Here is an 18,507-nt window from a genome sequence, read left to right on the forward strand (position 1 = left end):
GGAGGCTGAAGTGAGAGGATCAGTCAAGCCCGGGAGGCAGAGGTTGCAGTGAGCCAAGATTTTGCCACTGCACTCCAGCCTGGGCAGCAGAGTGAGATACTGCCTCAAAAAATAAATAAATAAATAAATAACATGTAATAGGTTTATTATTTTTAATTCAGGTTTTTAAAATTTGGGCCAGGCATGGTGGCTCACACCTGTAATCCCAGCACTTTGGGAGGCTGAGGCAGGTGGATCACAAAGTCAAGTGATGGAGACTGGCCAACATGGTGAAACCCTGTATCTACTAAAAAGACAAGAATTAGCTGGGCATGGTGGCACGTACCTGTAGTCCCAGCTATTTGGGAGGCTGAGGCAGGAGAATTGCTTGAACCTGGGAGGCAGAGGTTGCAGTGAGCCAAGATGGTGCCACGGCACTCGAGCCTGGCAACAAAGTGAGACTCTGTCCCAAAATAAATAAATAAAATAAAATTTTATTGTTATTTATTGTTAGAGACAGGGACTTATATGTTGCCCAGGCTGGAGTGCAATGGGTATTCACAGGTGCAATCCCAGAATGCTATGGCCTTGAACTCCTGGGCTCAAGCAATCCTCCTGCCTCAGCCTCCCAAGTAGCTGGAACTACAGGTGCCTACCACCACACCCAGCCTAAATGAACATTTTTCAGTATCTTGGCTTTGAATTCTTTTTTTTTTCCCGAGACACAGTTTTCACTCTTGTTACCCAGGCTGAAGTACAATGGTGTGATCTCAGCTCACCGCAACCTCCACTTCCTAGGTTCAAGCAATTCTCCTACCTCAGCCTCCCGAGTAGCTGGGACTACAGGCATGTGCCACCATGCCCAGCTAATTTTTTTGTATTTTTAGTAGAGATGGGGTTTCACCATGTTGACCAGGATGGTCTAGATCTCTTGACCTCGTGATCCACCTGCCTCGGCCTCCCAAAGTGCTGGGATTATAGGCGTGAGCCACCATGTCCGGCCAGTTTTGAATTCTTAAATAGGAAATATTGATAGATATAAACCATGTAAAGGCATAAAGTTGTTTGGAGTCCTTAGTAATTTCTTTTTTTTTTGAGACAGGGTTTTGCTGTGTTGCCCAAATTAGAGTGCAGTGATGCAGTCATGGCTCACTGCGCCCTTGAACTCCCAGACTCAAGCAGTCCTCCCACTTCAGCCTCCCAAATTGCTGGCATCACAGGTGTGTACCACCACACCAGGTTGATTTTTTTCTTTTTATTCTATTATTATTATTTTTGAGATGGAGTCTCTGTGGCCCTTGCTGGAGTCCAGTGGTGCAATCTCAGCTCACTGCAACCACTGCCTCCTAGGTTCAAGCATTTCTCCTGCCTCAGCCTCCCAAGTTGCTGGGATTACAGGCACCCACCACCATGCCTGACTCATTTTTATATTTTTTTAGTAGAGATGGTGAAATATATTTTATATTTCACCACATGTGCCAGGTTGGGATTTTTTTTTTCTTTTTAGTAGAGATGAGGTTTCGCTATGTTGCCCAGGCTGGTCTCAAACTCCTGAGCTTGCCGGGCGCGGTGGCTCAAGCCTGTAATCCCAGCACTTTGGGAGGCCGAGACGGGTGGATCACGAGGTCAAGAGATCAAGACCATCCTGGTCAACATGGTGAAACCCCGTCTCTACTAAAAATACAAAAAATTAGCTGGGCATGGTGGCGCGTGCCTGTAGTCCCAGCGACTCAGGAGGCTGAGGCAGGAGAACTGCCTGAACCCAGGAGGCGGAGGTTGCGGTGAGCCGAGATCAGGCCATTGCACTCCAGCCTGGGTAACAAGAGCGAAACTCCGTCTCAAAAAAAAAAAAAAAAAAACTCCTGAGCTCAAGCAATTTGCCTATCTCTGCTTCCCAAAGTGCTGGGATTACAGGCATGAGCCACTGCACCTGGCTGGGGCCCTCAATAATTTTTAAGATTATAAACTTTTTCCTGAGACCAGAAGGTTTAAGAATCATTGAGGTAGTATGTTGACTGGCACATAATAGGCAACCAATAAATGTCTGTTGAATGAACAGAAGAGTAATAATATTTTAAAATAATGTCATCTTCCTTAAGAGCAAGCCTCTTGCATTCCACTATCAACTTTGTCACTGACTGATAGCACATACCCCTGAAAACAATTTCTTAAAACTTTATTGAATGGGCCTCCCCTTTCCCATGCAGTCATTGGATATATAATTTTTATTCTTCCTTATGTTGGAAGTTGTCCTAGAGAGGGAAAATGCAATCATAAAGTATTTGGGCTAGGCACGGTGGCTCATGCCTGTAATCCTAGCACTTTGGGAGGCCAAGGTGGGCCGACTGCTTGAGCCTAAGGTTCAAGACCAGCCTGAGCAACATGGCAAAACTTGGCTCTACAAAAAATTAACCAGGTGTGGTGGTATGCACCTGTGTTCCCAGCCACTGGGGAGGTTGAAGTGGGAGGATAACTTGAGACCAGGAGGTTGAGGTTTCAGTGAGCTGAGAACATGCCACCACACTCCAGTATGGGCAATAGAGTGAGACCTTGTCTTGAAAGAAAAAGGGAAGGGGAGGAAGGGAATAGAGGAAGGGAGGGAGGGCAGGAAGGGAGGGAGGAGAAAGAAGGAAAGGAAAGAAAGGAAGAAGAAGGAAAGAAGGCCGGGCGCGGTGGCTCAAGCCTGTAATCCCAGCACTTTGGGAGGCCGAGGCGGGTGGATCACGAGGTCAAGAGATCGAGACCATCCTGGTCAACACGGTGAAACCCCGTCTCTACTAAAACTACAAAAAATTAGCTGGGCATGGTGGCGCGTGCCTGTAATCCCAGCTACTCAGGAGGCTGAGGCAGGGGAATTGCCTGAACCCAGGAGGCGGAGGTTGCGGTGAGCCGAGATCAGGCCATTGCACTCCAGCCTGGGTAACAAGAGCGAAACTCCATCTCAAAAAAAAAAAAAAAAAAACAAGAAAGGAAGAAGAAGGAAAGAAAGGAAAGGAAAGGTAGAGGAGGGAGGGAAGGAGGAAGGAGGGAAGGGAAAAGAAAGAAAGAACCTGAGCAACAGTCTACAAGCTTATGAAAAAAAAAAGTTTTTAAAATTAAAATATTTGAGAGCTGCCTCTGAGAATGTGACTTTGCCTTGTTTCCTCTCAGCTGGAAAAGTGTGACTCAGCCTTCCCAAGCCTGCTGGAGGGCAGAGGGAGGCCAGCTCTGTACACAGAGATAACATGTTGCCAAGGCCACATGCAAGCCGGTGAAGACAAAAAGTTCTTCAGTTGTCAAGCTAACCGGCACTTTGGCCAGAGAAAATTAAAACCTCAGTTAATTCTGTTTATTTTAAAAGACTTTGCCAGGCCTGAGGTAAAAGGGTATATGGCTCTTGATTTCTCAGAGTCACCACCGGCTCCAAAATCTGATATCCCAGTATCCCCGCACTGTGGCTGCTGCCTCCTACCAATCCGCACTGCCCTGATATCCCTATTCAGCTGCCAGTCAACCCCTCAGAGACCACAAACCGTTGCTCTTACCACTTTTTGTGATCCGTCACACTATTCATTTCCCTCCTTACACAGCATGAATTTCCATGAACCAGTATTAAAACTACCGTCTTGTCCTCTACTCCCTGGCAAAATTCCAGCCCTAGTTAAGCCCAGCTACTCACTCACTCTGTGCCTGCCCCCTTGCAGCTAACCATTGCTCAAGATCACTCAGGCATGCTGAGTGACTCATTTCATGCTTGTGATCACAAATCTCCTCAAATCCAGGCACTCCCACCACAGTTCCCTAGAAGCTTTGCTTCTCCTATACTCTGAGACTCTCACAATACATTTTTTCTTCAAATTTCTAGCATTTCCCATAAATACACATTCTCAGTTTATGATCACATCCATACTTCAAGAAAAAACAGATAAAACTGGACAGAAATCACCTCATCTTTCCCTGACCAAATCCACTGTCACCTGGACCCACATAATCTACCTTCAATCCCACTGTAACCCAAGAAGCCTCCTAGATCCGATCCTATCCCCTTTATTTTATTTTGTTTTATTTATTTTTTTTTTTTTTGAGACAGAGTCTCACTCTGTCACCAGGGTAGAGTGTAGTGGCATGATCTTGGCTCACTGCAACCTCCACCTCCCAGGTTCAAACAATTCTTCTGCCTCAGTCTCCGGAGTAGCTGGGACTTCCGGCGTGCTCACCATCACAGCTAGTTAATTTTTGTATTTACTTTAGTAGAGATGGGGTTTCACCATGTTGGCCAGGATGGTCTCAATCTCTTGACCTCATGATCCACCCATTTCGGCCTCCCAAAATGTTGGGATTACAGGCATGAGCTAACATGCCTGGCCACCTATCCCACCATTTTTACTCAAGAAATTCTGACCTCTCTTATCCCTTCTTCCTAGTAGCATACATGTTTCTCTCACTAATATCCACATTAACATAATTTGATATCACCTATATTAAAAACAAAAAGACCACCCAGCATGGTGGCTTATGCCTGTAATCCTAACACTTTGGGGGGCCAAGGCAGAGGCCTTGAACCAAGGCTTGAGCCCAAGGGTTCGAGACCGGCCTGGACAACATAGCAAGACCTTGTCCCTACAAAAAATTTAAAAAATTAGCCAGGCATGGTGGTGCATGCCTGTAGTCCCAGCTACTCAGGAGGTTGAGGTGGGAGGATTGCTTGAGCCAATGAGGTCAAGGCTGCAGTGAGCCAAGAACATAACCACCACACTGCAGCATGGGTAACAGTGAGACTGTCTCAAAAAAGTAAATAAATAATAATAAACCTTCCCTAGATATACGCCCCTCCAAGCTTCTGCACCACCAGAGCGAAACCTCTTGAGAGTTTGTCAGTGCTTATGGTCTCCACTTTCTCTTCACCCATACTCTCCCCAGCCTACTCCAATGTGGCTTTCACCCCCACCACTCATGCAGGCAGCTCTTATCAAAGTCACCAAGAACATTTTGCTGTACTCACTCCTCTTGACTGTTAGGGGTTGAATTGCGTCCCCCAAAAGGTAAAGTCCCAACCCTCTTAGTACCTGTGAATGTGATCTTATTTGGAAATAGGCTATTTGCAGATGATCAACTTAAGATGAGGTCATTATGGTGGGCTCTAATCCAAGATGACAGCATCCTTACAAAAAGAGATTTGGACACAGACACATGCGTGCACACGGAGAGAATGCCACATCCATGTGAAGGCAGAGATTGGGTTGATGCATATATAAGCCAAGGAATGCTAGATTGCCAGCAAACCTCCAGAAGCTGGGAGAGAAACATGGAACAGACTTTCTCTCACAGCCCTCACAAGGAATCAACCTTGCTGACACCTTGATTTTGGACTTCCAACCTCTAAAATACATTTCTGTTTAAGCCTGTCAGTTTGTGATACTTTGTTAAAACATTTCTGTTTAAGCCTCTCAGTTTGTGATACTTTGTTAATACATTTCTGTTTAAGCCTCTCAGTTTGTGATACTTTGTTATGGCAGCCCCAGGAAACCGATCATACTTCTTTAGGTTTCTGGGACACCATTGATCTGCTCCTCCTTCTCCTCTAAATGTTGGCCTCAGTCCACCCACATACCTCTCTAACCTGGGTGATCTCATCTAGTTCCATGGAATTAAACACCACCTGAATGCTGATGACTTCCATATCTAAACTTCCAGACTGACTTCCCCTGGGCTTCAGATTTCATTCTACTACTTCTCTACTTGGATTTCTGTCACACATCTCAAACTTATCATAATCTAAAGTCTTGATTCAGCTCCACTGAACCTACCTCCCCACTTCCAGTAATTCCTCTGCCTACATTCTGAGGATCCAAACTGAGGCATCATCCTCAACTCCCTTTTCCCTCAATTCCATATGCAGTCCATCAGCAAGTCCTATCAGCTCTACCTTCAAAACATAACCAGAATTTCACCACTTTCCACCATCCCCAAGCCACCATCATTTTCCTCCCAGACTACAAGAGCCTTCTCTTCTGCTTTCATTCTTGCTGCAAACAGCAGCCAGAAGGAACTCTTAATGCATGAATTAGGCATTACTGTTCTTCTTTTTTTTTTTTTTTTATTTGGTAGGGATAGAGTCTCTCTCTGTTGCCCAGGCTATAGAGTACAGTGATGCAATCTCAGCTTACCTCAATCTCCACCTCCTGGGTTCAAGCTATTCTCCGCCTCAGCTTCCTGAGTAGCTGGCATTACAGGCATTACCACCACACCCAACTAATTTTTGTATTTTTAGTAAAGATGGGATTGCACCATGTTGGCTAGGCTGGTCTTCAGCTCCTGACCTCAGGTGATCCTCCCGCCTCGGCCTCCCAAAGTACTGTGATTACAGCCGTAAGCCACCGTGCCTGGCCCCTGCAGTTCCCTTTCTGAAAACCCCATCACCCCAAGAATAAAGTCTGAAGCTCTGATTGACTTTAATAGATCAGATAAAATCATCTCTGAAGCCCACTCTGCCTGCCCCATCCCTGTGCATGCCACCTTGTCCATATCATACTTCCATGTATTCTCTTTCCATGCCTGCCTCCCTCGAAAGACTGAGTTCCTTGAAGACAGAATCCACACCTTTGTTATCCGAGTAGCCCCAGTACCTGACTCCTTGCCTCACCAGAGGAAGCCACTAGTGTTGCCTGCTGAATTGATCACTTTAGACAAGTCCCAGCCACCAGAAAATTCTCTCCCAACTTAAAATGCTGCCTCATTTTTTCAACTTTCAAATCCAGGCTAATCTGTTCCTCAAATCTTGGCAAGCTGGGCTACCTAATTTTTGCCACCTCTCTTTGAACTCAGAAATATGGGTCCCCTGGGCTTCTTTTGTTTCTTTTCTCCCTGGGCAAACCCTCTCCCTCATTCCCCACCTTTCTCATTCCCACCCCCTCAGGAGGGTTCAGATTTCTACCCCATTTGGCCAAGAAATTTCCTTCACTAAAACTCTTGGCAGATTCAAATACTAACCATTTTTTTTTTTCTTTTTTGGAGACAGAGTCTTGCACTTGTTGCCCAGGCTGGAGTGCAATGGCGCGATCTCGGCTCACTGCAATCTCCACCTCCTGGGTTTAAGCAATTCTCCTGCCTCAGCCTCCCAAATAACTGGGAGTACAGGCGCCTGCCACCACGCCTGCCAATTTTGTATTTTTAGTAGAGACGGGGTTTCACTATGTTGGCCAGGGTAGTCTCAAACTCCTGACCTCAGGAGATCCAGCTGCCTCGGTCTCCCAAAGTGCTGGATTACAGGTGTGAGTCACCACCCCAACCTCAAGTACTAACCTTTAAAAAGTCCACAGGGACTTGTCCAGAGCTGCAGTGACACCTCAAGACCACTCATACAGCAGATAGCTGGGCGCGGTGGCTCACGCCTGTAATCCCAACACTTTGGAAGGCTGAGGTGGGTGGATCACGAGGTCAAGAGATCGAGGCCATCCTGGTCAACATGGTGAAACTCCATCTCTACTAAAAATGCAAAAAATCAGCTGGGCATGGTGGCACGTGCCTGTAATCCCAGCTACTCAGGAGGCTGAGGCAGGAGAATTGCCTGAACCCAGGAGGCGGAGGCTGCGGTGAGCCAAGATCGCGCCATTGCACTCCAGCCTGGGTAACAAGAGCGAAACTCTGTCTCAAAAAAAAAAAAAAAAAATACAGCAGATAATACTTCCTGCTGTTTGCTACTGAAAAATCCCCTAGAAGCCCCCACAGAATTCCCCGGTATGAAATGACTCCCCACTGGAGAGTTTTGAAAACTTCTGGGTTCAATGCTTGAACAAAGGTCACATCACTCCCATCTGCACTTGGGGGTGTCACTTCCGGGCTACACTTATGCTGGGGTGGCTTGACAGTTGTGAGGCATCTCGAGTTTCAGTTTTTTCTCCTATAAAATGGAGTTGGTTAAATATCACTAGGTACTATGCTTCTTAAATGCAGAGCACTGTCTTAATTTACCATGGTAAGCCCCAATCCAGTCCCTAGTACAGGGCCCAGGATGCATTCACCGCAATGTATTTTTTATGAATGGAGGCATGCCACTAGGTAGTTCTGGTAGGAACTGTGAATGTTTGCAGACAGAATTCATTAATGAGCCATACTTACTGTCCAGGGCCTTTGTCATGGGAAATGATATCACGTATAAAAAGCACCCGAAATGTCAATTAGACCAATTTAAGGGACTGTATTAAACATTTCCTGGGAGGGGTTGCGCAAGGTTTGGAATGCAACAAACCTGGGTTCAAATTCCAGCTCCAAGACTTATTGGCTGTGTGCCCTTAGGCAAGTTACTTTATCCCTCTGAGCTTCAGTTTCTTCATCTGTAAAATGGGTAATGACACCCACCTAATCAAGTTGTTGTGAGGATGGATTTAGCAGACAGATGTAAAATGGTAAGTGCAGTGCACCAGTACATATAAAAGTTACTGTTTGGTGGCATAGAAAACCACTATTATTTACTGGGTGTGGTGGCTCATGCCTGTAATCCCAGCATTTTGGGAGGATGAGGCAGGTGGATCACGAGGTCAGGAGTTGGAGACCAGCCTGGCAACATGGCAAAACCCCATCTCTAATAAAAATACAAAAATTAGCTGAGTGTGGTGGCGGGCTCCTGCACTCCCAGCTACCCAGGAGGCTGAGGCAGGAGAATCGCTTGCACACGGGAGGCAGAGGTTGCAGTGAGCTGAGATCGTGCTATTGCACTCCAGTCTGGGCAACAAGAGCAAGACTCTGTCTCAAAAAAAAAAAAAAAAAAAATCACAATTATTTTCATCTCATACATCAGATGTTTCAGTCTAAACATCAATCAGTGTTTAGAATGATAGTTTCAGCTGGCCACAGTGGCTCACATCTGTAATCCCAACACTTTGGGAGGACAAGGTGACAGGGTTGCTTGGACTCAGGAGTTCAAGACCAGCCTGGGCAATGTAGCAAGACCTTGTCTCTACTAAAAATTATTTTTAAAAATTATGGGAGGCTGAGGCAGGTGGGTCACTTGAGCCCTGGAGTTCAAGACCAGCCTGGGAAACATGGCAAAACCCTGTCTCTACAAAGAATAAAAAAATTAGCCAGGCATGGTGGTATGTGCCTGTGGTCCCAGCTACCGGGAAGGATGAGGTGGGACGACACATTGAGGATGCACTGAGTCCGGGAGGAGGAGGTTGCAGTGAGCCGAGATCTCACCACTGTGCTCCAGCCTGGGTGACTGAGCGAGACCCTGTCTCAAAAAAATAAAATTATAGTTTCATTTTTTTCTCAAATGTCATTTATTAGAAAATACAATTCCCGAGAAAGGAGATACAAGGGATTCTGGGAAGTGGGAAGTAAACAGTACACAGATCTCTTTAAATCAGGAGCATACAGGGTCATAATAAAATGAGCTACAGGCACAAAGCCAGTAACACATTTATGGTCCATTGATCTGGAAAAGTTTCACTACCTCCTCTCCATTCCCCTTCCCCCTCCCGGAAGCAGCCAGCTTTATTCTCGGCATTTAAATTTTAGAGAAAATTTAAACTTCCATGCTGCCCTGTGGCTTCAGTCAATGGAGCTTCTTTCTCCCATTATGGAATGAGTCAGCAGAACAGGGAGTTTCTGATCCTTGGAATTAGGGAGGGACAGTTTACAGAACCAGAACCTCCTCATTTCACTCTTTTCCCAATCACAGGAAACATCCAGCCAACTCTGGTTTTAAAAGTTAATATCAAATTCAAAGTCCCTCCCTCTTTTTGGCAAGGAAGACAACCCTTTGGAGTGAAACACAAAAGAGCGAACATAAAATCCATCTGGTAGGGAATAAAGAATATGAAGAGATAAGAGACTCCGTCTCTCCCTTCGCGCTCCTGAGCTTAGCTCCAGGGGAATAATCACCACTCCAATCCAGCCTCCTACAGACCAAAGAAAATCATGGGGAAAAAAAAAAAAACAGTTTTGATGGAATCCCCCCTCCCACCCCATGCCCCTTTCCTTCAGATAGGACATTCCTTTGGCTCCAGACTAAACAGGTTTATGGCCCCACAGAATGAGGGAAAGTCTTATAAAAAGAGTGACAGAAATGGAGTTCCGGAGGGAAGCAGCAGAGCAGAAAGAAGTGGGCAGTGATGGATGGGGAATGCTTTCCAGAGGCCACCGAGCAAGCAGTCACAGCGGCATCCGCAGCCCAGGGAGCTCTTCCCAGGGCCAAGATGCTCTTGAGTGAAACTACATCTAAGGACTCAGGCAGTATTTTGTCCCACCAGAGATAAATGAAGGGAGAGACCTATGGGGGAACACCCCCAGCATATTCATAGAGACCAGCTGACTCCCAGAAGGGCCAGGAGAATGGAGGAGCAAGGGGGAGAAGATGGTATTCAGGGCAAGTCCTAATAAAGTACGGAAGGTAAGAGGAAAAGTCCCCCCAAAAGAGCATGGGTCCCTGAATACGGGTCCTTGGCGGACCCCCAATACGGAAGGCCCTTCCTTACATGTGTAGGTATCACAGCGCTCTCCTTTGGAGGCAAAATCAGAAAGGCCCAGTGGCACAGGCCTCCGTCCAGCACAGGCAGCCCCCCCTCCCCTCCCCAACCTGCCCTTAGAGAGGGAGGGCTCTGACCGAGGACCCACTGGGCCCCTCCCCAAATAGTTCCTATGGCTAGAAAACAAAACAACACCAAAAATCTAGAGAAAAGTCCAATAAGAACCTTATCATACAAAAAGTCCCAACAGTCTTCCTCTCTTGCCTTCTGAGGCATAGATATGTCCCTTCTCGCAAGGCTTCCTGTCCCAGTTAGGACAACATCACTATTTCATTTTTTAAAAATAAAGATATCCACCCACCCACCCCCGAAATGCTACTTCATACAGCCCACCCCACATACTCCCCAAACCAGGCATTGCTCCCTTGACACAAGGTAAACTTAAAACTTCGCTGCAACCTCACAGCCTCCAAGAGGCTGCTCATCACAACCAACCCACGTTCAGTCTGCAGAGGAAGAGACAGCAGAGAGCATCTTACTCTCCCTGCCTCCTACCATGGGGGCCAGAATCACCTGGACCAAGCCAGAGGCCTGCCCAGGGCCCCCGCCCTTCACAAGGAAGAGTCTCGCAGGAGAGAGTCCTCTCTCCCAGCTCCCACCACCAGCCTGGGATCTGGGTGGTAGCTCTGCTGGGCTCACAAGGTGCCATGACTTCGAGATCCCAGTGCGAACCAGCCAGTCTTCTCCTGAGCCAGGTCCAGCTCTCGCAGGCGGATGTGTACCTCACCGAGGAGGACGTTCTCCCAGAATCCCTGCTCACTCAGCACGCTCAGCTGGAGCTCCCGCTGCTGCAGGTCTCCCTTGGGAATCCCATCATACACCAACTGCAAACAGAGAGATGGGAGAGGGAAGGGTGAGAGAAGGAACAGGAAGAATCCAGAGGGAATCTGAGAGAGGGAGATGTTCAAGTCTATGGGGCTTGATCCAGCTGAGGCTAACACCAACCCTGCAGAGTCCCTGGAATACAGAAGGTACACAGACTCCAAGGGAAGCATTAATGAACTCTGCTTTTTGCTCAGAGTTCAAGTAGGTGGGGCTTTGTACTGGGGCCACTGCTCATTTTCAGCACAGGACCAGCAGGCTCCTCCTTCCCACAGGATAGGGCCAGACCCCAGTCATGAAATCCCAGCCCAAAAGGGCTGGCAAACTTTTTTTTTTTTTTTGAGACACAGTTTCACTCTCGTTGCCTAGGCTGGAGTACAATGGCATGATCTCAGCTCACTGCAACCTCTACCTCTCAGGTTCAAGCAATCCTCCTGCCTCAGCCTCCTGAGTAGCTGGGATTACAGGCATGCACCATCATGCCCAGCTAATTTTGTACTTTTGGTAGAGATGGGGTTTCTCCATGTTGGCCAGGCTGGTCTCAAACTTCCAACCTCAGGTGATCCGCCCACCTCAGCCTCCCAAAGTGCTGGGATTACAGGTGTGAGCCACCATGCCTGGCAAACTTTTTATATAAAGGGACAGACAGTAAATATTTTTGGGCTTTAAAAGCCATATAGTCTATGTTACATCTACTCAACCCTGCCATTGCAACATGAAAGCAGCCACAGACAACACCTAAATTAGCAAGTAGAGCCATGTTCTTAATACGATGTCTTAATACATTCTTTAATACGACTTTATCTAGGAGAACAGGTGTAGGCTGCCAACCCTTGCCCCCCCCGCCACCGTTTTCCCCACCCACCATCTCATTGTAGGTAGGGTTGCAGGTTTTCCGGGCCACTTTGGTTTTCCTCTTAGTGGTTTTCTGAGGGTCAGGAAGGAGGTAAATTTTCACATAGGGGTCAGGGTCATTTCCATCCTGGAGCAGCTGCTACAATAGAATGAAAACCAAAAGATATTAAGATTCTTAACATCTGTCTCTTCATCACCATCCTGTGATCACACTCTGATCCAGGCTCTTATCACCCATCTGGCGTCTTGCAGTGCACACCGAATTTATTTTGTCTGCTTCCAAACTCACTCCATTCTGATAAAAATATCTACCGTGATAACGTTGTGTCCTATGAAAACACCAATCAGACTCCTGAGATATCAAGTTTATACTTTTTATCCAAACGCTCAGGACATCCTATAATGTGCTCTGAGTGAACCATCATGTTCCCAGGTGTCTTCCTGCCATACCCACTGTCCTTGTCTATTTTGTCATTTGGTCCACTTAACCCCTAAGAGGTAGAGATATGAGTCAGAGAAATTCAGTTGCTCACTCAAGGGCAGTCAACTAGTGATTCACCTAGCCTGATCCTTTTAAAATCTAAGTCAGATCATGTCACACCTCTGCACAAACCCATGTCATCCAGGAAAAAGCCAGGGTTCTTACTATCGGGGTTAGGTGCTGGCCTGTCATACCCTCTCCAACCTCATCATCCACTCCTCTCCACTTAGCTCCATCGGCTTCAGCCACTGGTCCTTGCTGTTTCTGATGCACCTCTGGAAGGCTCCCAACTCTGGGCTTTCAGATCTAACTGCTCCCTCTGCCTGGGACAGTCTGCCCTCTGATGCATAAACACGGCTCCCTCCCTCACCTTCTTCATTTTGGTAAGACACCTCCTCAACAATGAGGCCTTCCCTGACTACTCTGTACAAATTCCACTCTCTTCATTCCATCCTAGCATTCCCTCTCAGTTTTATTTCTTGTCATAGCTCTTACTACCATCTTCTATGCCATATATTTTACTTATCTGCCTGTATGCCCTTTCCAACTAGAGTGTAAGTCTCCTGAGGGCAGGGATTCTGTTTAGTTTTCCCCCATACCCAGAGCTAATGTATCAGTGCCTGGCATATAGCAGGCACTAGAACATTTATTGAATGAAGAATAAATGGATGAATGTTCATGCTCCTCCTGCCATATCCCACTACCCCAACCTACACAAAATGCCTAACATGGAATGCAGCGCAATGCAAGTATTCGATGAAAGCCCCCTTCCTGGCCTAGTGCAGTGGCTCACAACTGTAATCCCAGCACTCTGGGAGGCTGAGGCGGGTGGATCACCTGAGGTCAGGCATTTGAGATCAGCCTAGCCAACATGGTGAAACCCAGTCTGTAATTTAAAAAAATACAAAAATTAGCCAAGAATGGTGGCACGTGCCTGTAGTCCCAGCTACTCAGGAGGTTGAGGCAGGAAAATCGCTTGAACCCAGGAGGCGGGGTTGCAGTGGGCCAAGATCACCACCACTGCATTCCAGTCTGGGTGACAGAGCAAAACTCCATCTAAAAAAAAAAAAAAAAAAAAAATTCCCTTCCTCTTCTAGTCACAATGCTCTTAGAACTCATACCAAAAATTGAGTAATTATATACTGCCTTGATCATGTTCAAAGGATGTCACGTGGCTGCTGAATCGTTATAGCCAGGTCATGAGCCCCTTGGGCCTCTCCCTTATGAAAATTACTATAATCATCATTATTATAATAAAACCAGGCATGGTGTTAAGTATTCCACAAGCACTATCTCATTTAATCCCCATAATGACTCTATGAGGTAGGTGCTAACATTTTCCTCATTCTGATGAGGCTCAGAATGATTAGGTTACTTGTCAAAGACCACAGCTATGAGAAGCTGTATCTTGCATTGCCTGGTCATACCATCGGCTTGCTATGGTAATAGGCCCATGGTGGATGTTCAGTAAACCGTGGTGGTTACCCTTACGACATGGGGCAGAGAAGGTCAGCCCACACAAGTAGCTCAAGAAAAATTTAAAAAAAAAGAAATCAGGGCATGTACTCACCAAGCCCCGAATATGCATCACCATGATGAAGAGTTTATTGTTTTTGTAGGAGATGGACAGCTTCACCTCCCCTCCCACCTTTCCGACGGGCCGGGCCCATGTGCCATCTGTAGGGACAAAGGAAACCAAGAAGGGTCAAGAGGCCACATGGGTGTTTCTGTTTTCTTTCTGAACCCCCCACCCCAGCCTCTCCACGTCAGGTTCCTGATACTCATGAGGCATCGACACAAGTGTGGTCCAAATGCGATTAGAGTTAACTGGGTGGGGATGGGTCTGAGGGCATCATCAACTGAATACGCACCCTGTGGGGAGCCCAGGTAAGGGGCTATGGACCCCACAGCCTGAGTGGGAAGCCAGATTCCCTGGAGAGTAAGAAAAGGAACAGGAGGCAAGTCAAGGAGAGAGAACTGAGAAGAGGTGGGAGCAGGAGCAGTTACCCTTGGGGCAGTTCAGAGGAGTTGGCGGGAAGGTCTCAAAGAAGGTTCTGTACCTGAGGACTTAGGAGCTGGGCTGGTGCCCATAGCCTTTTCATCCCGGGGCAGCAGGTGGAAGAAGGTGTACACCAAATCACACTGAACAGAACAGAAACAGGGCCATTCTTCAATAAGACAATGGCCCAATACAAAAAGGAAGGGAACTGGTCCAGGTTAAAAAAGACTTAGGAAATATACCAACCAACAACATGCAGCTCTTATGTGGATTACGGCTCCAACAAGCCAGCGGGCAAAGGAATTAGGGAGATGATAGGGAAATTCTGAATATGAACTATGTACTGGATAACACTGTAGTTATGTTAAAAGATGATAGGGAAATTCTGAATATGAACTATGTACTGGATAACACTGTAGTTATGTTAAAAATAAGGCCTTATTATTTAGAGATGCAATGACGAAATCTTGGCACACCGCAACCTCTGCCTCCCGGGTTCGAACGATTCTCCCGCTTCAGCCTCCTGAATAGCTGGGATCACAGGCATGCGCTACCACGCCCAGCTAATATCTGTATTTTTAGTAGAGGCAGGGTTTCTCCATGTTGGCCAGACTGGTCTTGAATCCCTGACCTCAGGTGATCAACCTGCCTTGGCCTCCCAAAGTGCTAAGATTACAGGCATGAGCCACCGCATCTGGCCTGTAATTTATTTTTATATCATGAAAAAATAGTTAAAGCAAATAGAGCAAAATGTTAACTGTTTAGGTGATGAATACATAGGCGCTAATTGTATTGTTTCTTTACTTTTTTGCATGTTTAAAAGTTCTCATACTAAAAGCAAAGAAAGAAAAAAACAGGCCGAGTGCAGTGGCTCATGCCTGTAATCCCAGCACTTTGGGAGGCCGAGGCCAGAGTATCGCTTGAGCTCAGGAGTCTGAGACCAGCCTGGTGACATAGGGAGACTCTGTCTCTACAAAACATACAAAAATTAGCTGGATGTGGTGGCCCATTCCTATAGTCCCAGCTACTCAGGAGGCTGAGGTGGGAGGATCACTTGAGCTTGGGAGGTTGAGCCTGCAGTGAGCTGTGATTGTGCCACTGCACTCCAGCCTGAATGACACAGCAAGATCCTGTTTCAAAAAAAACAAACAAAAAACCTGTGTGAAAATACTCACTTGAGCATTAATAGTGAGAAAGAAAAAGGACATACTCTAAACATCTTTCAAAAATCAAATGGTTAAGATTATGGTACTACAAGTTGGTGTTTGGGGGAACAGATATTTAAGGTTATAGCATTTGCGTACTACAAACACTCAGGGGAAAACGCTCAGATTATAGAGGTACACTTAAGCTATGACCACCATAAAACTGTAAAAATCATGCTTGCATGTGGACAAATAGGAAGGGAACATGGACAACAGAGTCAGATGATTTGTTAAAGTATTTAATAATAGGATTCCTCATGACTTTGTTAGGACCCTTAGAATACCGTTTGTGTATATAAAAAAAAAAATCTAGGTTGATATACATATTAACCAGCTCAAAAAACTCTTTTTCCTCAAGGAGGAGCCTTCCTTCCTGAGGCTGTGCTCACTCTCATCACTCTGGGTTCTCAAAATAACCATGTGCCCGGATGCACTCACGTTTCTGTTTAATTGCATTTCTGTGCATAACCCTGTGAGGCTGGAACCACTCTGGACCCACCCACCTCCTGTCTTCTGCAGACTGGAGCACTGGTCACTCAGCCCACAGACCCAGAAGTGCCAAGTCCTGTTCTTGACTCCTACTGGTTCCAGACACTCCCACCCCTGCCTCCCCCACAATCCCGACCAACCAGCCTGGACAGCCAGGAGGAAAGGCGAGCCCACCCACCTCGGCCACCTCGGGGGTTGCGTGGATCAAGTGCCAGATGTAGCCGTTTAGCTCCTCCCTCCGCCGCTCCGCCACCGCTTCTCCCCGGGAGCGGCCAATCACGAAGCGACTAGGGAAGCTGGGGAGGCAGCATAGGCAGTAGGGATGCAGGAGATGAAGATGGAGAAAGAAAACGGACACAACGGGCTTTTTTCACATTTCATTTGCATTTCCAGTCCCCTGGCACACCTTTCCCAGCAGCCTCCCTTTCTAGGAACCCTCACAATTCCTCCTGTGCTGCACATCTGTGGCCAGATCTGACACCTCTCAGCATCTCACGCCTGCATTTCCAAGGGCCTCAGACAAGAAAACCAAATGGCTCCCCAGAAGTGTCTCGGGAACCCTCAGTTTCTCTCATCAATGTAAAAATTCAGTTTTGTTTTGTTTTGTTTCTTTTTTTTTTTTTGAGATGGAGACTTGCTCTCACCCAGGCTGGAGTGCAGTGGCATAATCTCGGCTCACTGCAATCTCCACTTCCCAGGTTCAGGCAATTCTCCTGCCTCAGCCTCCTAAGTAGCTGGGATAACAGGCAACCACCACTATGCCCAGCTAATTTTTGTATTTTTAGTAGAGAAGGGGTTTCACCATGTTGGCCAGGCTGGTCTCGAACTCCTGAGCTTGTGATCTGCCTGTCTCAGGCTGCCAAAGTGCTATGGTTATAGGCGTGAGCCGCACCCGGCCAAAAAAATTGATTTAAAAAGTTGTTTGTTTGTTTGTTTTGAGATGAGTCTCGCTTTGTTGCCCAGGCTGGAGTGCAGCCATGTGATCTCAGCTCACTGCAACCTCCACCTCCTGGGTTCAAGCAATTCTTCTGCCTCAGCCTCCCAAGTAGCTGAGATTATAGGCACCTGCCACCAAGCTAATTTTTGTATTTTTAATAGAGACGGGGTTTCACCATGTTGGCCAGGCTGGTCTCGAACTCCTGACCTCAGGTGATCTACCTGCCTTGGCCTCCCAAAGTTCTGGGATTACAGGCGTGAGCCAACTCGCCTGGCCTGAAAAGTAGTTTTTTTAAAAAAATTGCAGTAAAATAAATATACAGTTTGCCATCTTAACCACTTTTAAGTGTACGGTTCTGTGGAATTAACTATACTCACATTGTTGTGCAACCATCACCACCATCCAACTCCATGCTTGTTTCATCTTGCAAAACTGAAAACTCTGTGCCCATTCAACAACCATACCTCCCTGCCCTCAGACCTGGGCAACTAGCTTTCTAGTTTCTGTCTCTAGGAATCTGACTACTCCAGGTAACTCAGATAAGTGGAATCATGCCAATATGTCTTTTTGTGACTGGCTTATTTCACTTAGCAGAATGTCCTCAAGGTCCATCCACATTGTTGCCCGTGTCAGAATTTCCCTCCCTTTTAAACGCTGAACAATATCCCACTGTATGTACATGTGACATTTTGCTTATCCATTTGAAAAATGGTGTAACTCTTCAAATAATTAGAAATTTTGAAACAGATTCAACCAACGCCTCATGCCCTCTTTTCTGGCCAGTGGGCCAGGAGTGAGAGCTCTTGCGTGCAAAGACAGCTTGGCCAGCAGGGGGAGCACTTGCTACCAGGCTCCATACCAGGCCAAGCAAAGCAGGCAGCTCTTTAGTCCAAAAGGGTATTTTCCGCCGCTGCAGTCCTGCCCACCTCCCACCCCGTATCCTTCCCCCCCCCACATCCCTCTGCGCAGACAGTAAAGGGGCAGCTACCTGGGCAAGTGGGAAGAAGGGAAGAGCAGCCGCAGCTTATTGTGTAATTCCTGGAACTCTTCAAAGGTCCTCTGGATATAGGTGGCCTCGTGAGTATTCTCTCGCATCACCTTTACCACATATATCTGCAAAGGTCCAGATCTTAGGTTATACCTGCCGAACCCTCTGCATCCAAGGAAGGGGGCAGGAAAGGTCTGGAAGGTGTGTGTGTGTGTGTGTGTGTGTGTGTGTGTGTGTGTGTGTGTGT

The 18,507-nt window shown here is 46.9% G+C and overlaps 1 protein-coding gene across 4 annotated transcripts in view; it reads right to left on the minus strand.

The window, feature by feature from the left end:
- Positions 1–9,192: 9,192 nt before the first annotated feature.
- Positions 9,193–18,507, minus strand: part of PIK3C2B (phosphatidylinositol-4-phosphate 3-kinase catalytic subunit type 2 beta) — a 78,753-nt gene continuing 69,438 nt past the window's right edge. For all 4 annotated transcript variants that reach the window (XM_032288884.1, XM_032288886.1, XM_032288885.1 and 1 more), the window contains 6 exons: positions 18,261–18,385; positions 16,514–16,631; positions 14,703–14,784; positions 14,213–14,319; positions 12,172–12,300; positions 9,193–11,308 (listed from right to left, as the gene is read on the minus strand). In XM_032288884.1, the coding sequence (XP_032144775.1) occupies positions 11,120–11,308; positions 12,172–12,300; positions 14,213–14,319; positions 14,703–14,784; positions 16,514–16,631; positions 18,261–18,385 (750 nt within the window). In that variant the 3' untranslated portion in view covers positions 9,193–11,119. The remainder of the gene's footprint in view (positions 11,309–12,171; positions 12,301–14,212; positions 14,320–14,702; positions 14,785–16,513; positions 16,632–18,260; positions 18,386–18,507) is intronic.

The sequence above is a fragment of the Sapajus apella genome, unplaced genomic scaffold, assembly GCF_009761245.1.
Source record: "Sapajus apella isolate SASKATOON/1434 unplaced genomic scaffold, GSC_monkey_1.0 scaffold22, whole genome shotgun sequence".
Taxonomy (NCBI): domain Eukaryota; kingdom Metazoa; phylum Chordata; class Mammalia; order Primates; family Cebidae; genus Sapajus; species Sapajus apella.